This window comes from Chlorocebus sabaeus, chromosome 23 (genome assembly GCF_047675955.1).
Source record: "Chlorocebus sabaeus isolate Y175 chromosome 23, mChlSab1.0.hap1, whole genome shotgun sequence".
NCBI lineage: Eukaryota > Metazoa > Chordata > Mammalia > Primates > Cercopithecidae > Chlorocebus > Chlorocebus sabaeus.
This window is the reverse complement of record NC_132926.1, coordinates 2,244,503-2,260,349: the sequence shown is the minus strand read 5'-3', so window position 1 is coordinate 2,260,349 and position 15,847 is coordinate 2,244,503. Positions and strand designations below refer to the sequence as shown.

At 54.5% G+C, this 15,847-nt stretch overlaps 1 protein-coding gene across 2 annotated transcripts in view; it reads right to left on the bottom strand.

Annotated features, from left to right (window-relative positions):
- The window catches only part of TBC1D9B (TBC1 domain family member 9B), a 40,474-nt gene extending 25,107 nt beyond the window's left edge, over positions 1–15,367 (bottom strand). For both annotated transcript variants that reach the window (XM_008015534.3, XM_008015533.3), the window contains exons 1-7: positions 15,167–15,367; positions 12,314–12,424; positions 10,070–10,188; positions 6,811–7,039; positions 5,639–5,897; positions 3,851–4,058; positions 531–737 (exon numbers count right to left, since the gene is read on the bottom strand). In XM_008015534.3, the coding sequence (XP_008013725.1) occupies positions 531–737; positions 3,851–4,058; positions 5,639–5,897; positions 6,811–7,039; positions 10,070–10,188; positions 12,314–12,424; positions 15,167–15,284 (1,251 nt within the window). In that variant the 5' untranslated portion in view covers positions 15,285–15,367. The remainder of the gene's footprint in view (positions 1–530; positions 738–3,850; positions 4,059–5,638; positions 5,898–6,810; positions 7,040–10,069; positions 10,189–12,313; positions 12,425–15,166) is intronic.
- Between the last annotated feature and the right edge of the window lie 480 nt (positions 15,368–15,847).

Sequence of the window (15,847 nt, the reverse complement as noted above, 5' to 3'; positions counted from 1 at the left end):
GGATTTAAGAGACCTATCAATCCACAGTGACATGTGTGACTTTTGTGTGTCTCAGTTCAAATAATCAAGCCGTGAAAAGTACACGGGGAAGTGTGAATACAGTATTTGATGATATTAAGGAATTATTGTTAAGTTTGCTGGTACAATAGTGATACTGCAGTTCTACCGGCAAGAACTTCAGAATGAAAGCCTGGCAGGGAAGGCCATGAGCACAAAGCCGAAGTATACGGGCCTCCACAGTGTGGCTTTGCTCTCAGTGCAGCAGCAATGCAGAAAGGACGGCCAGAGAGGGTTCCTCATGGGCACTGGGCCCAGCAGGAGTGAGGAGTACCAGGGTGTGTGGCTAGGGGAGCAGAGGGGCTGTGATGTTGCTGGGCAGTGTGGGTCTGGGCTAGGGGTCTCCTGCCAGCTCCGACACATCAGCCCCTAGGCTGAGGCCCACAGCAGGCACCATGGGGTCAGGCTCCAGCGGGGAGGCTGATGCATGCCCTGGCTCTTCCTGACCCTGCTGCTCCCAAGGGGCTTCTCACCTCTGTGTCCACAACGCTGGCTTTCCTGCTCCCAACGATACTGCCTGGCTGCTTGGATGGCGTTTTCTGGAGGAAGTCAGAGATCCTCTGAACCAAGAAATCACGGTCTTTCAGGTTGGCAAACAGGAATGTCATTTTGCTTTTGGTGCTGATGGACAGGGGGCTGGGCAGCACACTGGAGCTGTCGGCTTTTTCGACAATGGTCACCTGAGAAGGTGGAAGAACTCTTTTTGGTGTCTGCATCTCAGATCCTGCCACTGGGCATGCTTTGTGAATGGCAGACTGTCATGCAGCTGTCCCCTCCTGGGCACAATGCAGTGAGTGGCCCTACTGCCCTCATATTCTGACTCTGCCACCCGCTGCACGTAACCCCGACCAAGCTGCCTGTGCCTGTAAGGTCCTGTTTTTCCTGTCGATGGGGGTGAGCACACTGGCCGTGCAGGGCGGTTCTGAGGATGATGACGTAAAGTGTTCAGCCCAGCTGCTGGCCGTCACTGGCTCTCAGAAGGCTGTCCTAAAGCAGGGCAAGCGGTCCCTTGCTTGCAGGACTGTCCCCTGCACTTGTTCCCAGGGAACACTTTTTGATAGCAGGGGTCCTGGAGCTTGGCTCTGAACCCTTCTGAGGTGTGGAGGGCACAGGACAGGCTTTCAGCGGGCACCTCTGCAGAGCCCAAGGCCTGGCAGGGAGACGGACAAGGGATGCACCAGCTGAGCACAGTCAGCAGGGATGAGTGCTGGGAAGGGGGAAGGCTGGGTGGCCCCAGGGGAGGTGGCCACCGAGCTAAGACCTGGTCCAGCCAGGTGAGTGCTGGGGAAGAGATGGGCAGGGGCACAGCAGTCACCCTGCAGAGTGGGGTGGGACTGCCTGAGGGAGGAAGAGAAGGCCAGAGAAGCCAGGACAGCATGACCGGGGACGCGGTGGGGAGTGTGTGTACACTTTTTATGTCTGTGTGTGAGCATATACATGGGGTGTGCCGGGGCAGAGGCACACAGAGGGCCTCACAGGCCACAGGAGGCAGGTGGGAGAAGACACTAGAGGACTCTAAGCAGGTTGCCAACATGCTCTGACTGACATTTCAAATTTTGCTGGTTGCTGTGGGAGGATGTGTTATAAAGGGGCTAAGTGTGTTGGGCCAGGTGTGGTAGCTCTTGCCTGTAATTCCAACACTTTGGAAGGCTGAGGAGGAAGGATCACTTGAATCCAAAAGTTTGAGACCAGCCTGGGCAACAAGATGAACCCCTGTCTCTGTTAAAAATAAAAAAAAAAAAAAAAAAAACAGCTAGGTGTGGTGGCACACATCTGTTGTCCCAGCTACTTGGGAGGTTGAGGTGGGAGAATCACTTAAGCCCGGGAGATCGAGGCTGCAGTGAGCCATGATCACACCACTGCATTCCTGCCTAGGCAAAAGTGAGACCCTGTCTCCAAAAAAAACAAAAAGAAACAAAAAAACAAAGCAGAGGTGGGGGTTAAGTGTGGTTAGGGAGTGGCTAAAGCAGATGACAGTGTCTTAGGTGGCAGCCATGGAGAGGAAGGGCTGAGCTCTGTGGGGTGAGCTGGCAAGACATGCTGTAGGTAGGACAAAGGGAGGAGGGAGAGGTTGGAATCTAGGCTGATACGTGGTTTCTACCTGGACAAAGGGTGGAAGAGGGGTCACTTCCCAAGGGAAGTACGGAAGGGCGTGGTTGGGAGTGAAATTCAAGAGCCCACTACACCCACAGCAGAGTGTGCTGCGTGCGCAAGAGCCTGCAGGCGGGAACGTGGAGGAGCGGGTGTGTTGAGGGGTCAGCATTGGCCGCCTCCACCCTGACCAGCTGCAGAGTTCATCACCAGAGCAAACTCAGCCCTCCAGTGTGGGCCGGTCCTGCTCCCCGAGCCCTCCAGTGTGGGCCGGTCCTGCTCCCCGAGCCCTCCAGTGTGGGCCGGTCCTGCTCCCCGAGCCCTCCAGCGTGGGCCGGTCCTGCTCCCCGAGCCCTCCAGTGTGGGCTAGTCCTGCTCCCCGAGCTCCACCAGGGTTCTACCATCTGAGATGTCAAGGGCCCGGCAAGAGAAATTCAAATGGAGCTTCAGGTGTCAGGAAGACCCCTAGGCCCAGGGGCCAGGTCAGTACAGTGCCCGGGACAGATCCACAGGGCCCTAGTGCTAATAGAATGTGGGGTCCGGGTCACACCTGAGACTCTCAACCTGGAGCTTTTGGAGCTGTGGCTCTTCTGAGTTCCTTCCCTCTGACTTCTCTTGGGGAAACTGAGGCAACAACTCTCCCACACCTATTCTCAGCTACAGCTACACTTTGAGGGATTTGTGCAAATGGCAGGAAAGTCTTTAAGAATCTCAGCTGGGCGCGGTGGCTCATGTCTGTAATCCCAGCACTTTGGGAGGCCGAGGTGGGCGGATCACAAGGTCAGGAGATCAAGACCATCCTGGTTAACGCAGTGAAACCCTATCTCTACCAAAAATCCAAAAAATTAGCCAGGTATGGTGGCAGATGCCTGTAGTCCCAGCTACTCGGGAGGCTGAGGCAGGAGAGTGGCATGAACAGTGAGCAGAGATCGCACCACTGCACTCCAGCCTGGGCAACAGAGCGAGACTCCATCTCAAAAATAAATAAATACATAAATAAAAATAAAAGAATCTCACTTGCTTCTTCTTATAATTAAACAGTCAGTGCCCTGCTTGGCCACAAGGAAAAGGAGTCCTTGGGACCTGTCCTGACTCAGTCTCATGTTTTCTATTTGGGCAAGGTGCCTTATCCTTGCTCCACACCCCTTCACTGTAGTGCAGGACAGATGGCCTTATTCCCACCAGGGTCACTGTGGAGGCCCAAGAAACCCAAGAAGGAGCAAGTGAGAGCCAATGCCGCCCCACAGGGGAGAGCCGACCTCTGATGGCCTGCTGGAGCCTGAGCCACAGCCAAGGTGGTGTGTCCAGAGAGGACTGGTGAGGTGGCCTCTGAGAATGACATGTGGGACCGGTGCAGGAACAGGGTCCTTTAAGCCCAGCCACAGAGCAGTGCTTTGCCAAAATTCAACTGCAGGGCCCAGAAGGCAAGCCTGACGGAAACTCACGCAAGTGACCTGGGAGGGCAAGCAGTGTGCCCCCACCATGTCACCTGCCTCCCCCACAGGGCAGGTGCTTGTGGAGGGGCTCACTCGGCCTACATCCTCCACCTGTCCCATCACTGAGTGACATGTGGCTGTCTGGGCTAGGGCCTCCTCCCAGATGCCCCCCAGTAAGCCACGGCAGAGCAGGACAGGCTGGTCCCTGAGCTGACTGACCCCTCAGGGATAGAAAGGCCCTGGCCTCTCAATTAGGGGATGCTGACCTCCCTCAGGGGTATGATGAGGTGGCACGCATCCTCCTCCTTGCTGGCGAAGCAGATGTAGTTGTTGGAGATGAACATCTGGCCAGGGATGTGCAGCTTGTTGAACGGTGTCCACAGGGTGCAGCTCGTGTGGCCGTCCAGCCGCTCATCCCTGGGTAGCCGGAATGTGGCTCGGTAGCACTCATTCTTGGCTCGGGCGTCCAGGTCTCTGGGGAAACAAGGTGGGAGGACAGGAGGAAAGGGGACAAAGTCAGGACCAGCACACTCTCAAGGAAGCCTTGGGGCCTCCCCAGGCCTGTTTACACATCAGATTCAGGATCCCTGGGGCTCTCCCTGAAGGAAGTCCCGCTCAGGGACCTGAGAGTTCAATAGAACATGCACGCTGAGTCACCAGGCAGAAGGTGAGACAGTCACATAACCAGCGGAGAAGTGGCCAGCAAGCAATGTGTCCTGAGACTGCTCTGAAAAGGACACCTAGACGCTGGCCTGGGCAACGTGCAACCCATCCCTCGGTACTGAAGGGCAGGCAGAGCCCAGAGCGTCTGCACTGGTCCCACTCAGATGGACGGCTCCCGGCAGCTCTTCCACCCTGGGCAGGCCTAACCCCAGGTTTCACCTTGAAGCCTGGGTGAGGAGCTCCCCACTGGGAGGTGTGGAGCTAAAACTAAAGCATGCGGCTGCTAACAGACACGCACACCTGTGTATCTCAGACCCAGGGCCCCACCCCTTCGGTGGCTCTGTTCACATAAACCCTCCCAGCCCCAAAGGGAGCCTCCTGCCTGGCCTGGGCTGCCGTGGCCTAAGCAGGGCCTGGCTGCACCCTCACCGGCAGTGCCAGCGTGGCCACACTCCACCTCTACTGTTGTTTCCAAAAGGTCCCACGGCCAACCAGCACCCACACCCTAAGGGCAACATGCTGGCACAATCTTCTGCTTCTGGGGGTGGACCCCAGAGTTTGGACCTAGACCATAGTCTGTGGGTGCAATGCAGGAAATGGCCTGGTTGGAATGAGGTTGCTGAACACATGGGTGTGAATCTGGCTGTGCTCAGGTTGGCTGTGGGACGCAGAGAACCTCAGAGATCTTGGCCAGCCTCTTGAGTTTCCCATAAGCTACAACCTAGAAGCCCAAACGTAAGCAGCCCGGGAGGGCCGGCTGCTATGATGTGTTCCTATCCATCAGTCCTCTGGACAGGGCAGCAGGGACTCAGACCCACACATGGCCCAGCTCCTTGGCTGGCTTCAGACCCAGAGGTCTGCTTCCACATCAAACTTGGGACCCCTGGGGTCCCATGGCTGGGAGGGTCCTCTGGCCAGAGTCTCGGGATATACAGGAGAGTTGTCAATCATGGTGGGATGGAGGCTGTGCACTTGAGCCCAGATTCACCGAAGCCTTTCTGGGGGCGTCAGAGCACCCCGGCTGAGGTGGCTAGATTCTGGCTCCACTGCTCACTGAGGACTTCAGGCAACTTACTTGACCTCTCCGTGCCTCAGCTTCCTTGTCTGACACCTAGGGATGGTAAGAGACCCTTCCCATCATAGGGCCAAGAGGAGTAAAGTGTGAAAAGCCTCCTCCCCGTTAGTGGTCAGGACATCACTGCTATCTCCTGCTGCCTCTCCACACGGTACTGCAATGATCTGTTTACCTGGCTTCCCTCCCAAGTGGGGAGCCCATGAGGGGTAAATGTGGACACCCTCTCCAGATCTACACACTTGGACCAGGCAGGTCCCAGCCAAGGTCAGCAAACCTGGCTCACATGAGCCCACCCCAGCCCTGGAGGGTAACGCACCGCTTCAGGGCTGAGATGTTCCTGTGTGGCCGGACAGGCCTGGGCAGGACCTTGTCCTCCAGGAAGCCCTCACTGTCCAGTAGCTGCCGCATGGCCAGGTTGGCCAACTGCTCCATGAGCTTGAAGGTCTCGCCGATGTTGAGGAACATGGAGAAGAAGAGCTCCTGGTCGCGAGTGTCCACACGGATGCTCTCGGGGAAGAGCAGGGTGGCGTTCTTCTCCAGACGCGTTATGTCCACCCACTGCACCACGAGGCTCACTGTGCCCGCAGGGACAGACACACCGCGGGTTAGGGCCTGGCAGGGTGAGGCTCCTGATGCCCATCTGTACCCCAGACCCACCCTAGGGAACTGCTCTCTGGGGGCAGCACTTCCTGCATGCCCAGGCCTGGCTGGGCTGGGTCATGCCCTCCATGTGGAGGGACCAGGCCACTGAGGTGTCCACTGCCTTTCAGACCAACCACACACGGTGTCTGCCCCATCAGTGGCGGAAGGGGAAAGGAACCAATGTGCAGAGGTGAACCATCAAGACCCACCCTGCAGCTCCCCTAAGTGGGAGCGCACTGATGTGTGAACAGTCACAGCACAGCTGGCCAACACAGAGCAGGACCCAGCCCCTGCTGACAGGAGGTGACTGGCCACCTGGTTGTGACAGATAAGTGGCAAGGGCAGGAGGGGGCACAGGGAGGCTGTGGGCTGAGGGAGACGAGGAGGGAGGAGGGCGTGGTGGGCTTGGGGATGGCTAAGACCTTGGGGGCTCTTTCTGGAGCTGCTGGGGAACCAGGCTCGCATCCTGTGGCCGGGGTGTCTGCAGAGAGGGACCTGCAGCAGATGAAGGCTGTGGCACACACCCAAGGCACTGCATGGCATGGAATCCCAGGAATTCGGGGCAGATGTGTGCCCGAATACGCCAGCTCAGCAGAAGAGAGCAGGGCAGGCATGTGGAGTCACCATGTGGAGAACCCTACTAGCGAGGGGTGGGCACGGTAAAAGCCGGCTGGGAGCAGGTGGATGCCTGGCCAAGGCTGGACAGTCCCACCCTGGGCTGCAAAGGTGGCATTTGGGTTTCAGGAAGAGCCCTCTGGTGGCCATGTGGGGATGGAGAATCTGGAGGCTGAGGGCAGGGAGGGGCTGAGGGTGTGGGGGCGGGGGCACACTGAGGGGCTGGCTTACCTTCCTTCCCCAGCAGGAAGGAGTAGAAGCACAGGTGGTTGACAGTCAGGTAGAGCCAGCCCTGCCGGGGCACGCGGCCCTTCCAGTAGCTGCAGGAGTAGTAATTCACCAGCTTCTCGCCCTCAGGCATCCCAAACTGCTTCCGCATCTTCAGCTCGGCCTCCTTGAACTTCCCGGGGTCCTCGTCTCCCTGGGGCTGCAGGTTCTTGTTCTCTTCTGCGATGATGCCCTGGAGGAAGACAAGAGGACAAGGGCTTGCCCTGCACAGTCCTGGACAGGTCACAGCGTGGAGCAGAGAGGCCCAGGGAACCCAGGACTCATGGACCTTGGTCTAAGGGCTACAGGCACAGGTGGGAACAGTCAGCGGCTCTTGCTGGGTTGCAGTCAAGGCACATGGATGACAGATGCTGCCTGTGTGACTCTCCAGATAAAGCTCCTGCAACTCCCTGAACTACTGTCATCACCAGCTGTGAGCAGAGACTTTAAAAAAAAATTAAGACAGGGTCTCACTGTCACCCAAGCTGGAGTGCAGCCTCAACCCAACAGCTGAAGCCATCCTCCTGCCTCAATTCTAAATATTTTCTAATTTCCATTTCTTCCTTGGCCTATGAGTCATTTAGAGTTTTTTCTGCTGATGCGTTTTTTGGGCCTGGCATATAGGAGGCAGGGAATAACGCCACAACTACTATTATTATCACCGCCCAATTGCTCACCAGAGAGTAAAGGTTTGCTTCTACTCTCTCCACCTGTTTTCCTGGAGACAGAGGCAACGAGGTCTCAACTTGAACCCCAAAGTGCACCGAGGAGAGCTGAGAAACTTGGTAATGTCTGTCCAGGCATGGGACGTTCTGGTATCAGGAATTCACAAGAGCCTGCCCAAAGCAACTTTGTACCACACGACTTTGACCTAGTAAGAGCCTTCCCATGACTCTAACTTAAGGAAATAACCTAACAGAAAGAACAAGACATATACATTCAGGCCAGGTGCGGTGACTGACGCCTGTAACCCCAGAACTTTGGCAGGCCAAGGTGGGTGGATCACTTGAGGTCAGGAGTTTGAGACCAGCCTGGCCAACATGGCAAAATCCCATCTCCACTCTTTTTTTTTTGAGACGGAGTCTCGCTCTGTCACCCAGGCTGGAGGGCAATGGCATGATCTTGGCTCACTGCAAGCTCTGCCTCCCGGGTTCACACCATTCTCCTGCCTCAGCCTTCTGAGTAGCTGGAACTACAGGCACCCGCCACCACGCCCGGCTAATTTTTTTGGTATTTTTAGTAGAGACAGGGTTTCGCTGTGTTAGCCAGGATGGTCTCGATCTCCTGACCTCGTGATCCACCCGCCTCAGCCTCCCAAAGTGCTGGGATTACAGGCATGAGCCACCACGCCCAGCCTTTTTTTTTTTTTCTTTCTGACAAGGAGTCTCGCTCTGTCGCCCAGGCCGGAGTGTAGTGGTGCGATCTCAGCTCACTGAAACCTGTACCTCCTGGGTTCAAGCAATTCTCCTGTCTCAGCCTCTTGAGTAGCTGGGATTACAGGCGCACGCCACCATGCCTGGCTAATTTTTGTATTTTTAGTAGAGATGGGGTTTTGCCACGTTGGCCAGGTTGCTCTCGAACTCCTGACCTCAGCTGATCTGCCTGCCTTGGCCTCCCAAAGCGCTGGGATTACAGGTGTGAGCTACTGTACCTGACCACCTGCCCCGTCTCTACCAAAAATAGAGAAATTAGCTGAGCACGGTGGTGCGTGCCTATAATCCCAGCTACTTGGGAGGCTGAGGCAGGAGATTCATTTGAACCTAGGGGGTAGAGGTTGCAGTGCGCTGAGATTGTGCCACTGTACTCCTTCCTAGGTAACAGAGTGAGACTCTGGCTCAAAAAAAAAAAAAAAAAAAAAAAAAAAAAGACACATACATTCAGATAAATGCTCATTATCCTGTTAATTATCCCCAAAGAGGAAACAACCTAGAGATCACCATGAGTTTTTACACACCGCTACAATTTTCATAACCATTGTTTGATGGCAGCAAAATATTGCACTAAGTATAGCATACATGACTTAACAAGTCCCCTGAACAAGCAGCACTTAGCACAGTGTATGTATACACTTTGTGTACGCTCAGTCAATGCCACAGCACCTATTATTATTCTCAGGTTGCAGAAGAGAGAACAGCTGCTTTCCTCCCTTATCATGGGACCGGGAGGCACTGTTTCCAGTTTTTCTGCTAATACACACAGTCTGGTGGGAGACATATTAAACTGTGTGTTTATATATATAACATATGTGTGTATACATGTATTATTCGGCCGGGCGCGGTGGCTCACGCCTGTAATCCCAGCACTTTGGGAGGCCGAGACGGGTGGATCACAAGGTCAGGAGATCGAGACCATCCTGGCGAACACGGTGAAACCCCGTCTCTACTAAAAAATACAAAAAATTAGCCGGGCGAGGTGGCGGGCGCCTGTAGTCCCAGCTACTCGGGAGGCTGAGGCAGGAGAATGGCGTAAACCCGGGAGGCGGAGCTTGTAGTGAGCCGAGTTCGCGCCACTGCACTCCAGCCTGGGCGACAGAGCAAAGACTCCGTCTCAAAAAAAAAAAAAAAAAAAAAAAAAAAAAAAAAAAAAAAAACAACAACAACAACATATGTGTGTATACATGTATTATTTATACATGTATGCATATGCAAATATATACATATATATTTTTTAAAGACAAGGTCTCGCTATGTTGGCCAGGCTGGTCTCAAACTCCTGGGCTCAAAGGATCCTCCTGCCTGGCCTTCCAAAGTGCTGGGATTACAGGTGTGAGCCACCGCACATGGCCCTTGAAACTGTACATTCTGCGTATATGAATATACTGTAGGGGCTCCAAGGATTGGAATTTTGGGGTAAAGGGCATGTGCCTTTTAAAATAACGTTAGTTTTACAATAAAAAATAACTCAAAATATCCTATTGTTTCCAGCATCTCCTCTGGCAAACAGAGCTGTCTATCTGCACACGCTTTCCAAGGCACCTGGGTAGGAATGGAAACCCCGCACTAGGCTTCAGCAGCCTCCAGTGCCCAGCCAGGGTAAGAAGGGGTTTTCCTGGGTCATGAGTTCCTCTGCCCCTCTCAACTCCAAGAGAAAGAGCACTGACACTTCAGTCACCACCTTTGTAAAATGAGGACGCACCCTACATTGTGAAGATTAAATAGGATAATACAAGAGAACACTGCCGGCCAGGGAAGGGTGAGAACAGGGAGTGGCGAGTAAACCTTACGTGTATCTTGCCCTTGACGAAGGTAGTGATATCTTCCTCACTGTCGAAGATGGACAGTGTCTGGAGCAAGTTATTTTCCAGCCATTCCCAGTGTTTTGTGATCTCTTTGCGGGAAGAACCTAGAAGAGGTTGGTGAAGTAAAAGAAAAATCATAAATTCACCAGGTCCTAAACACATATTCAAAGAAGCAAGATGAAAGTGGGCAACCTAATTAGCTAAATCCAAGTGACTAGAATCTTCAAGCTGCTTCCTCTTTTCCCTCTTATACTGATGAATATGTGCATAAAGAAAGTAATAAATGGTCCTGATAAAAAACAAAAAATTAAACATCCAGGCTGAATCACAGTCGTGTGAGAGTGAACATTTCCACCTGTCCCTGAAGCCAACAGGGAGCGTCACTAAGTCTCCTATGTGTCCTAAAAACAGTCTATGCGCCTGCAAGCTTGCTAACTTATACCTTCCCTCAAGTTGAAAGAACTTTATGTGGCCTTTGCTATGTATGTGATTAATCAGACACAGCCATACTTTGTATAAATGAGTCCAGCTCTTTCCTGAGAATCTAGGTATCCACAGATAGCAGCTGGAGCTTCCTACAAGACTCCAGGCCCCTGGCTAGCTAGGCTCCTGCTGGGCAGACAAGTAGCTACTGTCCCTCTCTTCAGTTTCTCCTGGCCACCTTCTTACCTAGTGTCTGCCCCACCTAAGAGGCAGGGGGTCCCTGTCCTCCATAGGCCCAATAAAGATTTAAAAAAAAGTAGAGAAAATCTGGGTGCTGTGGCTCATGCCTGTAATCCCAGCACTTTGGGAGGCTGAGGCAGGAGGATCGTTTGAGCCCAGGAGTTTGAGACCAGCCTGGGCAGCATGGCGAAACCAAAAATACAAAAAAAAAATTAGCTGGGCGTAGTGGCACGTGCCTGTGGTCCCAGCTACTCACGATGCTGAGGTGGGAGGAATGCTTGAGCCTGGGAGGCGGAGGCCGCAGTGCAGCCTGAGTGACAAAGTGAGATCTCGTCTCAAAAAAAACAACACACAAAACAAAAATGTAGAGAAGGCAGCATGATGCCACTTTTAAAGGCCGGAAGAACTGTTTGCTCCCATCAAAGAATCGGGGAAGAAGCCCCAGGGGAAGCGCAAAGAGATGAGGGGAGATCTCTGCCGAGCCTGGCTCCCCCATCCCCAGCACCCGTTTCTGGGGTTTTGCCTCTGCTGAATGAACACAAGGATGAGGAGTGAATGACACCCCGGATCGTTCTCAGCTGCCCGGAGGTGGGACAGGGGGCCCATCCACCAGGTACACAGAGAGCCTCAGCCAAGACACAGCGGATTCTCGTTTTTCGGGTGGTTAGATTCTGTAAGGTGGCCGCAATCAGTGAGTTAGCGAATCCTGAACCAGTACTCTGGGGGAATACAGGGTTAGGTTCCTCGAGCCTCTAGTCACACTCGTCTCAACTGACCGATACGTAACTGTTTACACGTGTTTCTGTTTAAAGAGACCTTATTAATACGTGCCCCTGATTGACTGGCATTGAGCTCATGGCCAGCAGCACTGCCACTCACGCCTGAATGAAGCTGCTCTAATGCACAAGGCACAACGCAGGCTTCTTGCTCTTACGAACAAGAGCGCCTCAGCGCTATGCTCAGGAGACATTTTAAACAGCCAAGTCAACAGCAATGAGCACAAACATGGGAAAACACGGCACTGCAGAGACCGTGAACAAGACACACGAGTGCGGTGTGACAGCTGAATCAAGAAGGCAGAGTGTCGCCCTGTTCTGCCTCAGCTGGGGACATGGGCATCAGGTGAGTCAAATTTTTCACTGCTTTGAATGTACACGTGTCCATGTCTCCACATGACCACAAAATCACTGGAAGCATTGATTTGGGGATTGCAAATACATTTTACTGAGCAGGCCAATTTGCAAATATGGAGTCTTTGAATGAGGCCAACTATATCTACCTTGAGAAAAGGTGGCATAGAACGTGGACATTGGCTAGCCCCACACTTGCACCCCCAGAGGTACGCGGGGCTCCATGGGGCTGTCCTCTCCTACTCTGTCCCCATGACCAGTGGAGCTGCCTTTCTAAGATGGAAGCTAAGCTGCCTCCACTTCCCTCTTGCAGCCTTGGACTGTGCTGTCAGCAGGGAACACCGCCCAGGCATGTGGGCTACACACCCCTTCCTCTTGGCAACAGCTCTTCCAGGGCAGGCCCTGCCGAGCACCCCTCACCACTCACGGCACCTACCACACGCCACTGTCCAGTAGACCTGGGAGTCCTGGGTCTGGTGCAGGATGCGGTAAGGGGCCACGCGGGCACTGGAGTCCAGCACCACGTCCAGGGTGCCCACGAGAAGACCTGGGAACGGGGCAGACAGACATGGTGGGTGAGGGGAGGGCCGGACTGAGGCCCCTGAAGGCTGAGTCTGGCCGGAGGCAGAAATGATGATGGCGCTACCCAAAGGGTCCAGCCCAACCAGGGAAACGTCCTAAATTATCCCCGCGGTGAAAGGCCTTCAGCCAGAGTCTGATCCCGACCAAAAAAATCCCCTTCCACTTCTTCCTGGAAGCATCTGCTGCTTCTCCTGACTCAGAAACGCTTGCAAGCAGAGGCAGATGCAAGTTTCATGGGGTCAGAGCTTAAACAATTCTGGGAAGCCCTCTTTAAGTATACCAAATTAGACAAATACAAAACAAGCATTGCTTTAGACTGAGTTACACATTAAAGCTAAAAAAGAACAATATCACAAAATCCAGAAAACCAACACAATGTTTTCTTAACTGCCAGGCACACCTCCAGAAATAAGACTTCCAGACATATTTTGTCATGTACTCATCGCTTCTTCACAGGACAATGATTCTGCAACATTATTTTCCATATCAAGAACAGAAAGATAATGTCTTCCCTTTGCCATGACTCACTGACTTTTATTACCGACCGTTTAAGGAAGTTTCTTTTAGCCTCAAAACTCATAACTGAAGATGTCAATTTTTAGAATCGTCAAATTCAGGAAAATACTGATAGAAGTGTTTTCATTTCTGAATTGAAACATGTTAGGGCATTTCAAGTTTTTCTTCTCCTCACATACACCCATTTGATAGATGACACACATTAACCAGTTTGTGGCAATGCTATCTTTGTTTTTAGATTTTATGTTTTTGGTAATGCTATCTTTGTCAGTGTCACTATTTGCAGTGACAAATCAGCAGGAAATATAGTTTTTTACCGTCGTTTGATTCACTAATTGAATTATCAAGCAATCTAAAAACCTGTTCATCGTTTTTGAAATTTTTTCTTCCTTTTAACTAAGTGCTGCTTTTGACATGATCTGAAAATATTTTGTTACCAGTTTTCCTGTTGATGTCAGAACTATTTTTATTGCTATTACTCAATTTTAACACTTTTGCTTCACAGTTCATTAATATTTTTTTGAGACACAGTCTTGCTCTGTCGCCCAGCTGGAATGCAATGGCGCCATCTCAGCTCATTGCAACCTCCACCTCCTGGGTTCAAGCGATTCTCCTGTCTCACCCTCCCGAGGAGCTGGGATTACAGGTGCATGCCACCATGCCCGGCTAAATTTTGTATTTTTAGTAGAGACGGGGTTTTGCTATGTTAGCCAAGCTACCTATTCAGACTCTTTAATGAAAAGTCTAGGTTGGCATGTTTTTAATAGATGGCTTGAATAAAACCAAATCACTGTCCGCTCCTCTTCAGGGAGGACAGTGCTCGGAGGCCACAATGCCCATGATGGCACAAGGAAGGCCCTGTCAGAGGGCTCAGCAGGACACACCAAACCCAGCAGTGGAGAGAGGGTTCAAAGAATGGTCCCAGGGGACAGGGAGAGTGAGGTGGAAAGGAGAAGAGCCCGCAGGAAGGAGGTGTACTGAGGCCGCGCTGCACCTGCACCCGCCCGTCCAATGAGATGACCTGCGGAAGCCTGCCGAGCACAGCACGAGTGCTCCAAGTACACCGGCGAGTATGACACACTGGCACGCTGGCGGAAGGAAAGGTGCCGGTCCCTTGCCTTCTTCAATGGGCTTGCAGTAGCTTTGAGGTTGGCCACAAGGGCTGCCAACTAACTCCCACTGAACAGCTGGATCTAGGAGGCGGGTCCAGCACAGGAGCCCGAGATCCTCGAGGCCCACTGGGAGGGAGCCTGAAGCTGAAGGGAACACTGAGTGTTCCTGGGAACAGAACAGTCTCTTCCATATGAAGAAGTGTGGCCCAGGAGAAGCCTCCGTCTGCATCTGGCTATTAGCTGCTAACACTGAAAAATCAGGAGGATTCACAGAAAAAGGTCTTGATAAACTGGACGACCTGGCAACACTGGGACCGCATTCCTGCAGGGCAACGATCGGTGCCCCGAAGAGCACAGGCACTGAGCCTGAGCCAGCCGGGCTCCTGCAGTGCGGGACGCAGGCCCTGGAGCACGAGACTCCCCGGATCCTACAGGCCGCACGACTCCAAGGGCCTCAGCCTGCGTGGTGGTGGCGCCCGGGCCCACACAGGGCCACCTTGGCGAGCTGGCAGGAGGAACACCCTGCGCTGCTACCCAAAGCCTTGGCTGGGCAGCTCTGAGAGCAGCCAGGAGCAGAAAGGCGGGCGAGGAGAAGCTGGGGGAATGGGGGCGCGGCCCGCTCCGGGGACCTCCGATCTTGCTAAAAGGGCGATACTTTGGTGAGGTGGGAATGAAGAAGAGGGCAAAAGAAAACGTGCGCTGGCGTCACTTGGCCCCTTAGAGGCACCGGGGGAAACTGGGGTGGAGGATGAGGACAGGGCGGTCTCGCTAACTTTCGGCGGTGGAATCCCGGGAAGCGACACGGCTCCCGGGGCTCGCGGGCGCCGAATCCGGGCGGAGGCCGCCCCACGCCGACCTGAGGAGAGCCCGCCCAGGGCGCACTCGCCTCCCGCCAGCCCCTCGCCTCCCCGCCCCGGCCCCTCCGCGCCCGGCTCCCGGGTCCTGGCCTCGAGCCCCCGCCCCGCCGCGCACTGGCGTGCGTGTCCGCTGCGACGCGCAGAGGCCGGGCCGGAACCGGACCCGCCCGCCGCCAGCCCCGCCGCGGCGTCCATAGGCCTGGCCGCCCGCGCGCCTCTCACCCGTGAGGCCGCCGCCCTTGCCGTGGCCCCGGCGCCGCTGCAGCACGAAGAAGGGGTTGGCCCGCTCCGTCACCCACAGCGCATTGGCCACCAGCACCTCCTCCGGGCTCAGCCACATCGCGGTGCCGCTCGCGCCGGGCCGAGGCCCGCGAGGCGGAAGCGCCCGCCGCCGTCGGCGTCCAGGAGCTGAGCGTGCGGAGCGGGCCGGGGCGGGGCCGGGCGGGCGGCGCCCCCTGGCGGGCGTGTGGCGCTCACGCACCCGGCTCGCGGCCCGCACCGCCCCCTCCGCCCCCTCCGCCCCGGCCTCGGGCGCGCGCCCGCCTGGCCTCCTGGAGCGGTCCAGCCGCCGGCCTCCGGCCTGGACCCAGAACGGAACGGCCCAGTCCGCAGACAGGGGAGCCGCTGTGCAGAGCAGGGCTTCTGGCGTTTTGAAAGCTGTGCAGTGTGAAAGAAAGATACAAAGAAGCACAGTTTGGCTGTTTTTGGCTGGTTGTGCGTGCAACCCGGGGCGTGTTAGCACTGCAAAGGGCGCCTGGAAAAGGGTTTGCAGTTCCTCTTAATTCTCAGAATTTTTTTTTTCTTTTTTTTTTGACAGAGGCTTGCTCTGTCGCCCGGGCTGGAGTGCAATGACGCGATCTTGGCTCACTGCAACCTCTGCCTCCCGGGTTCAAGTGATCCTCC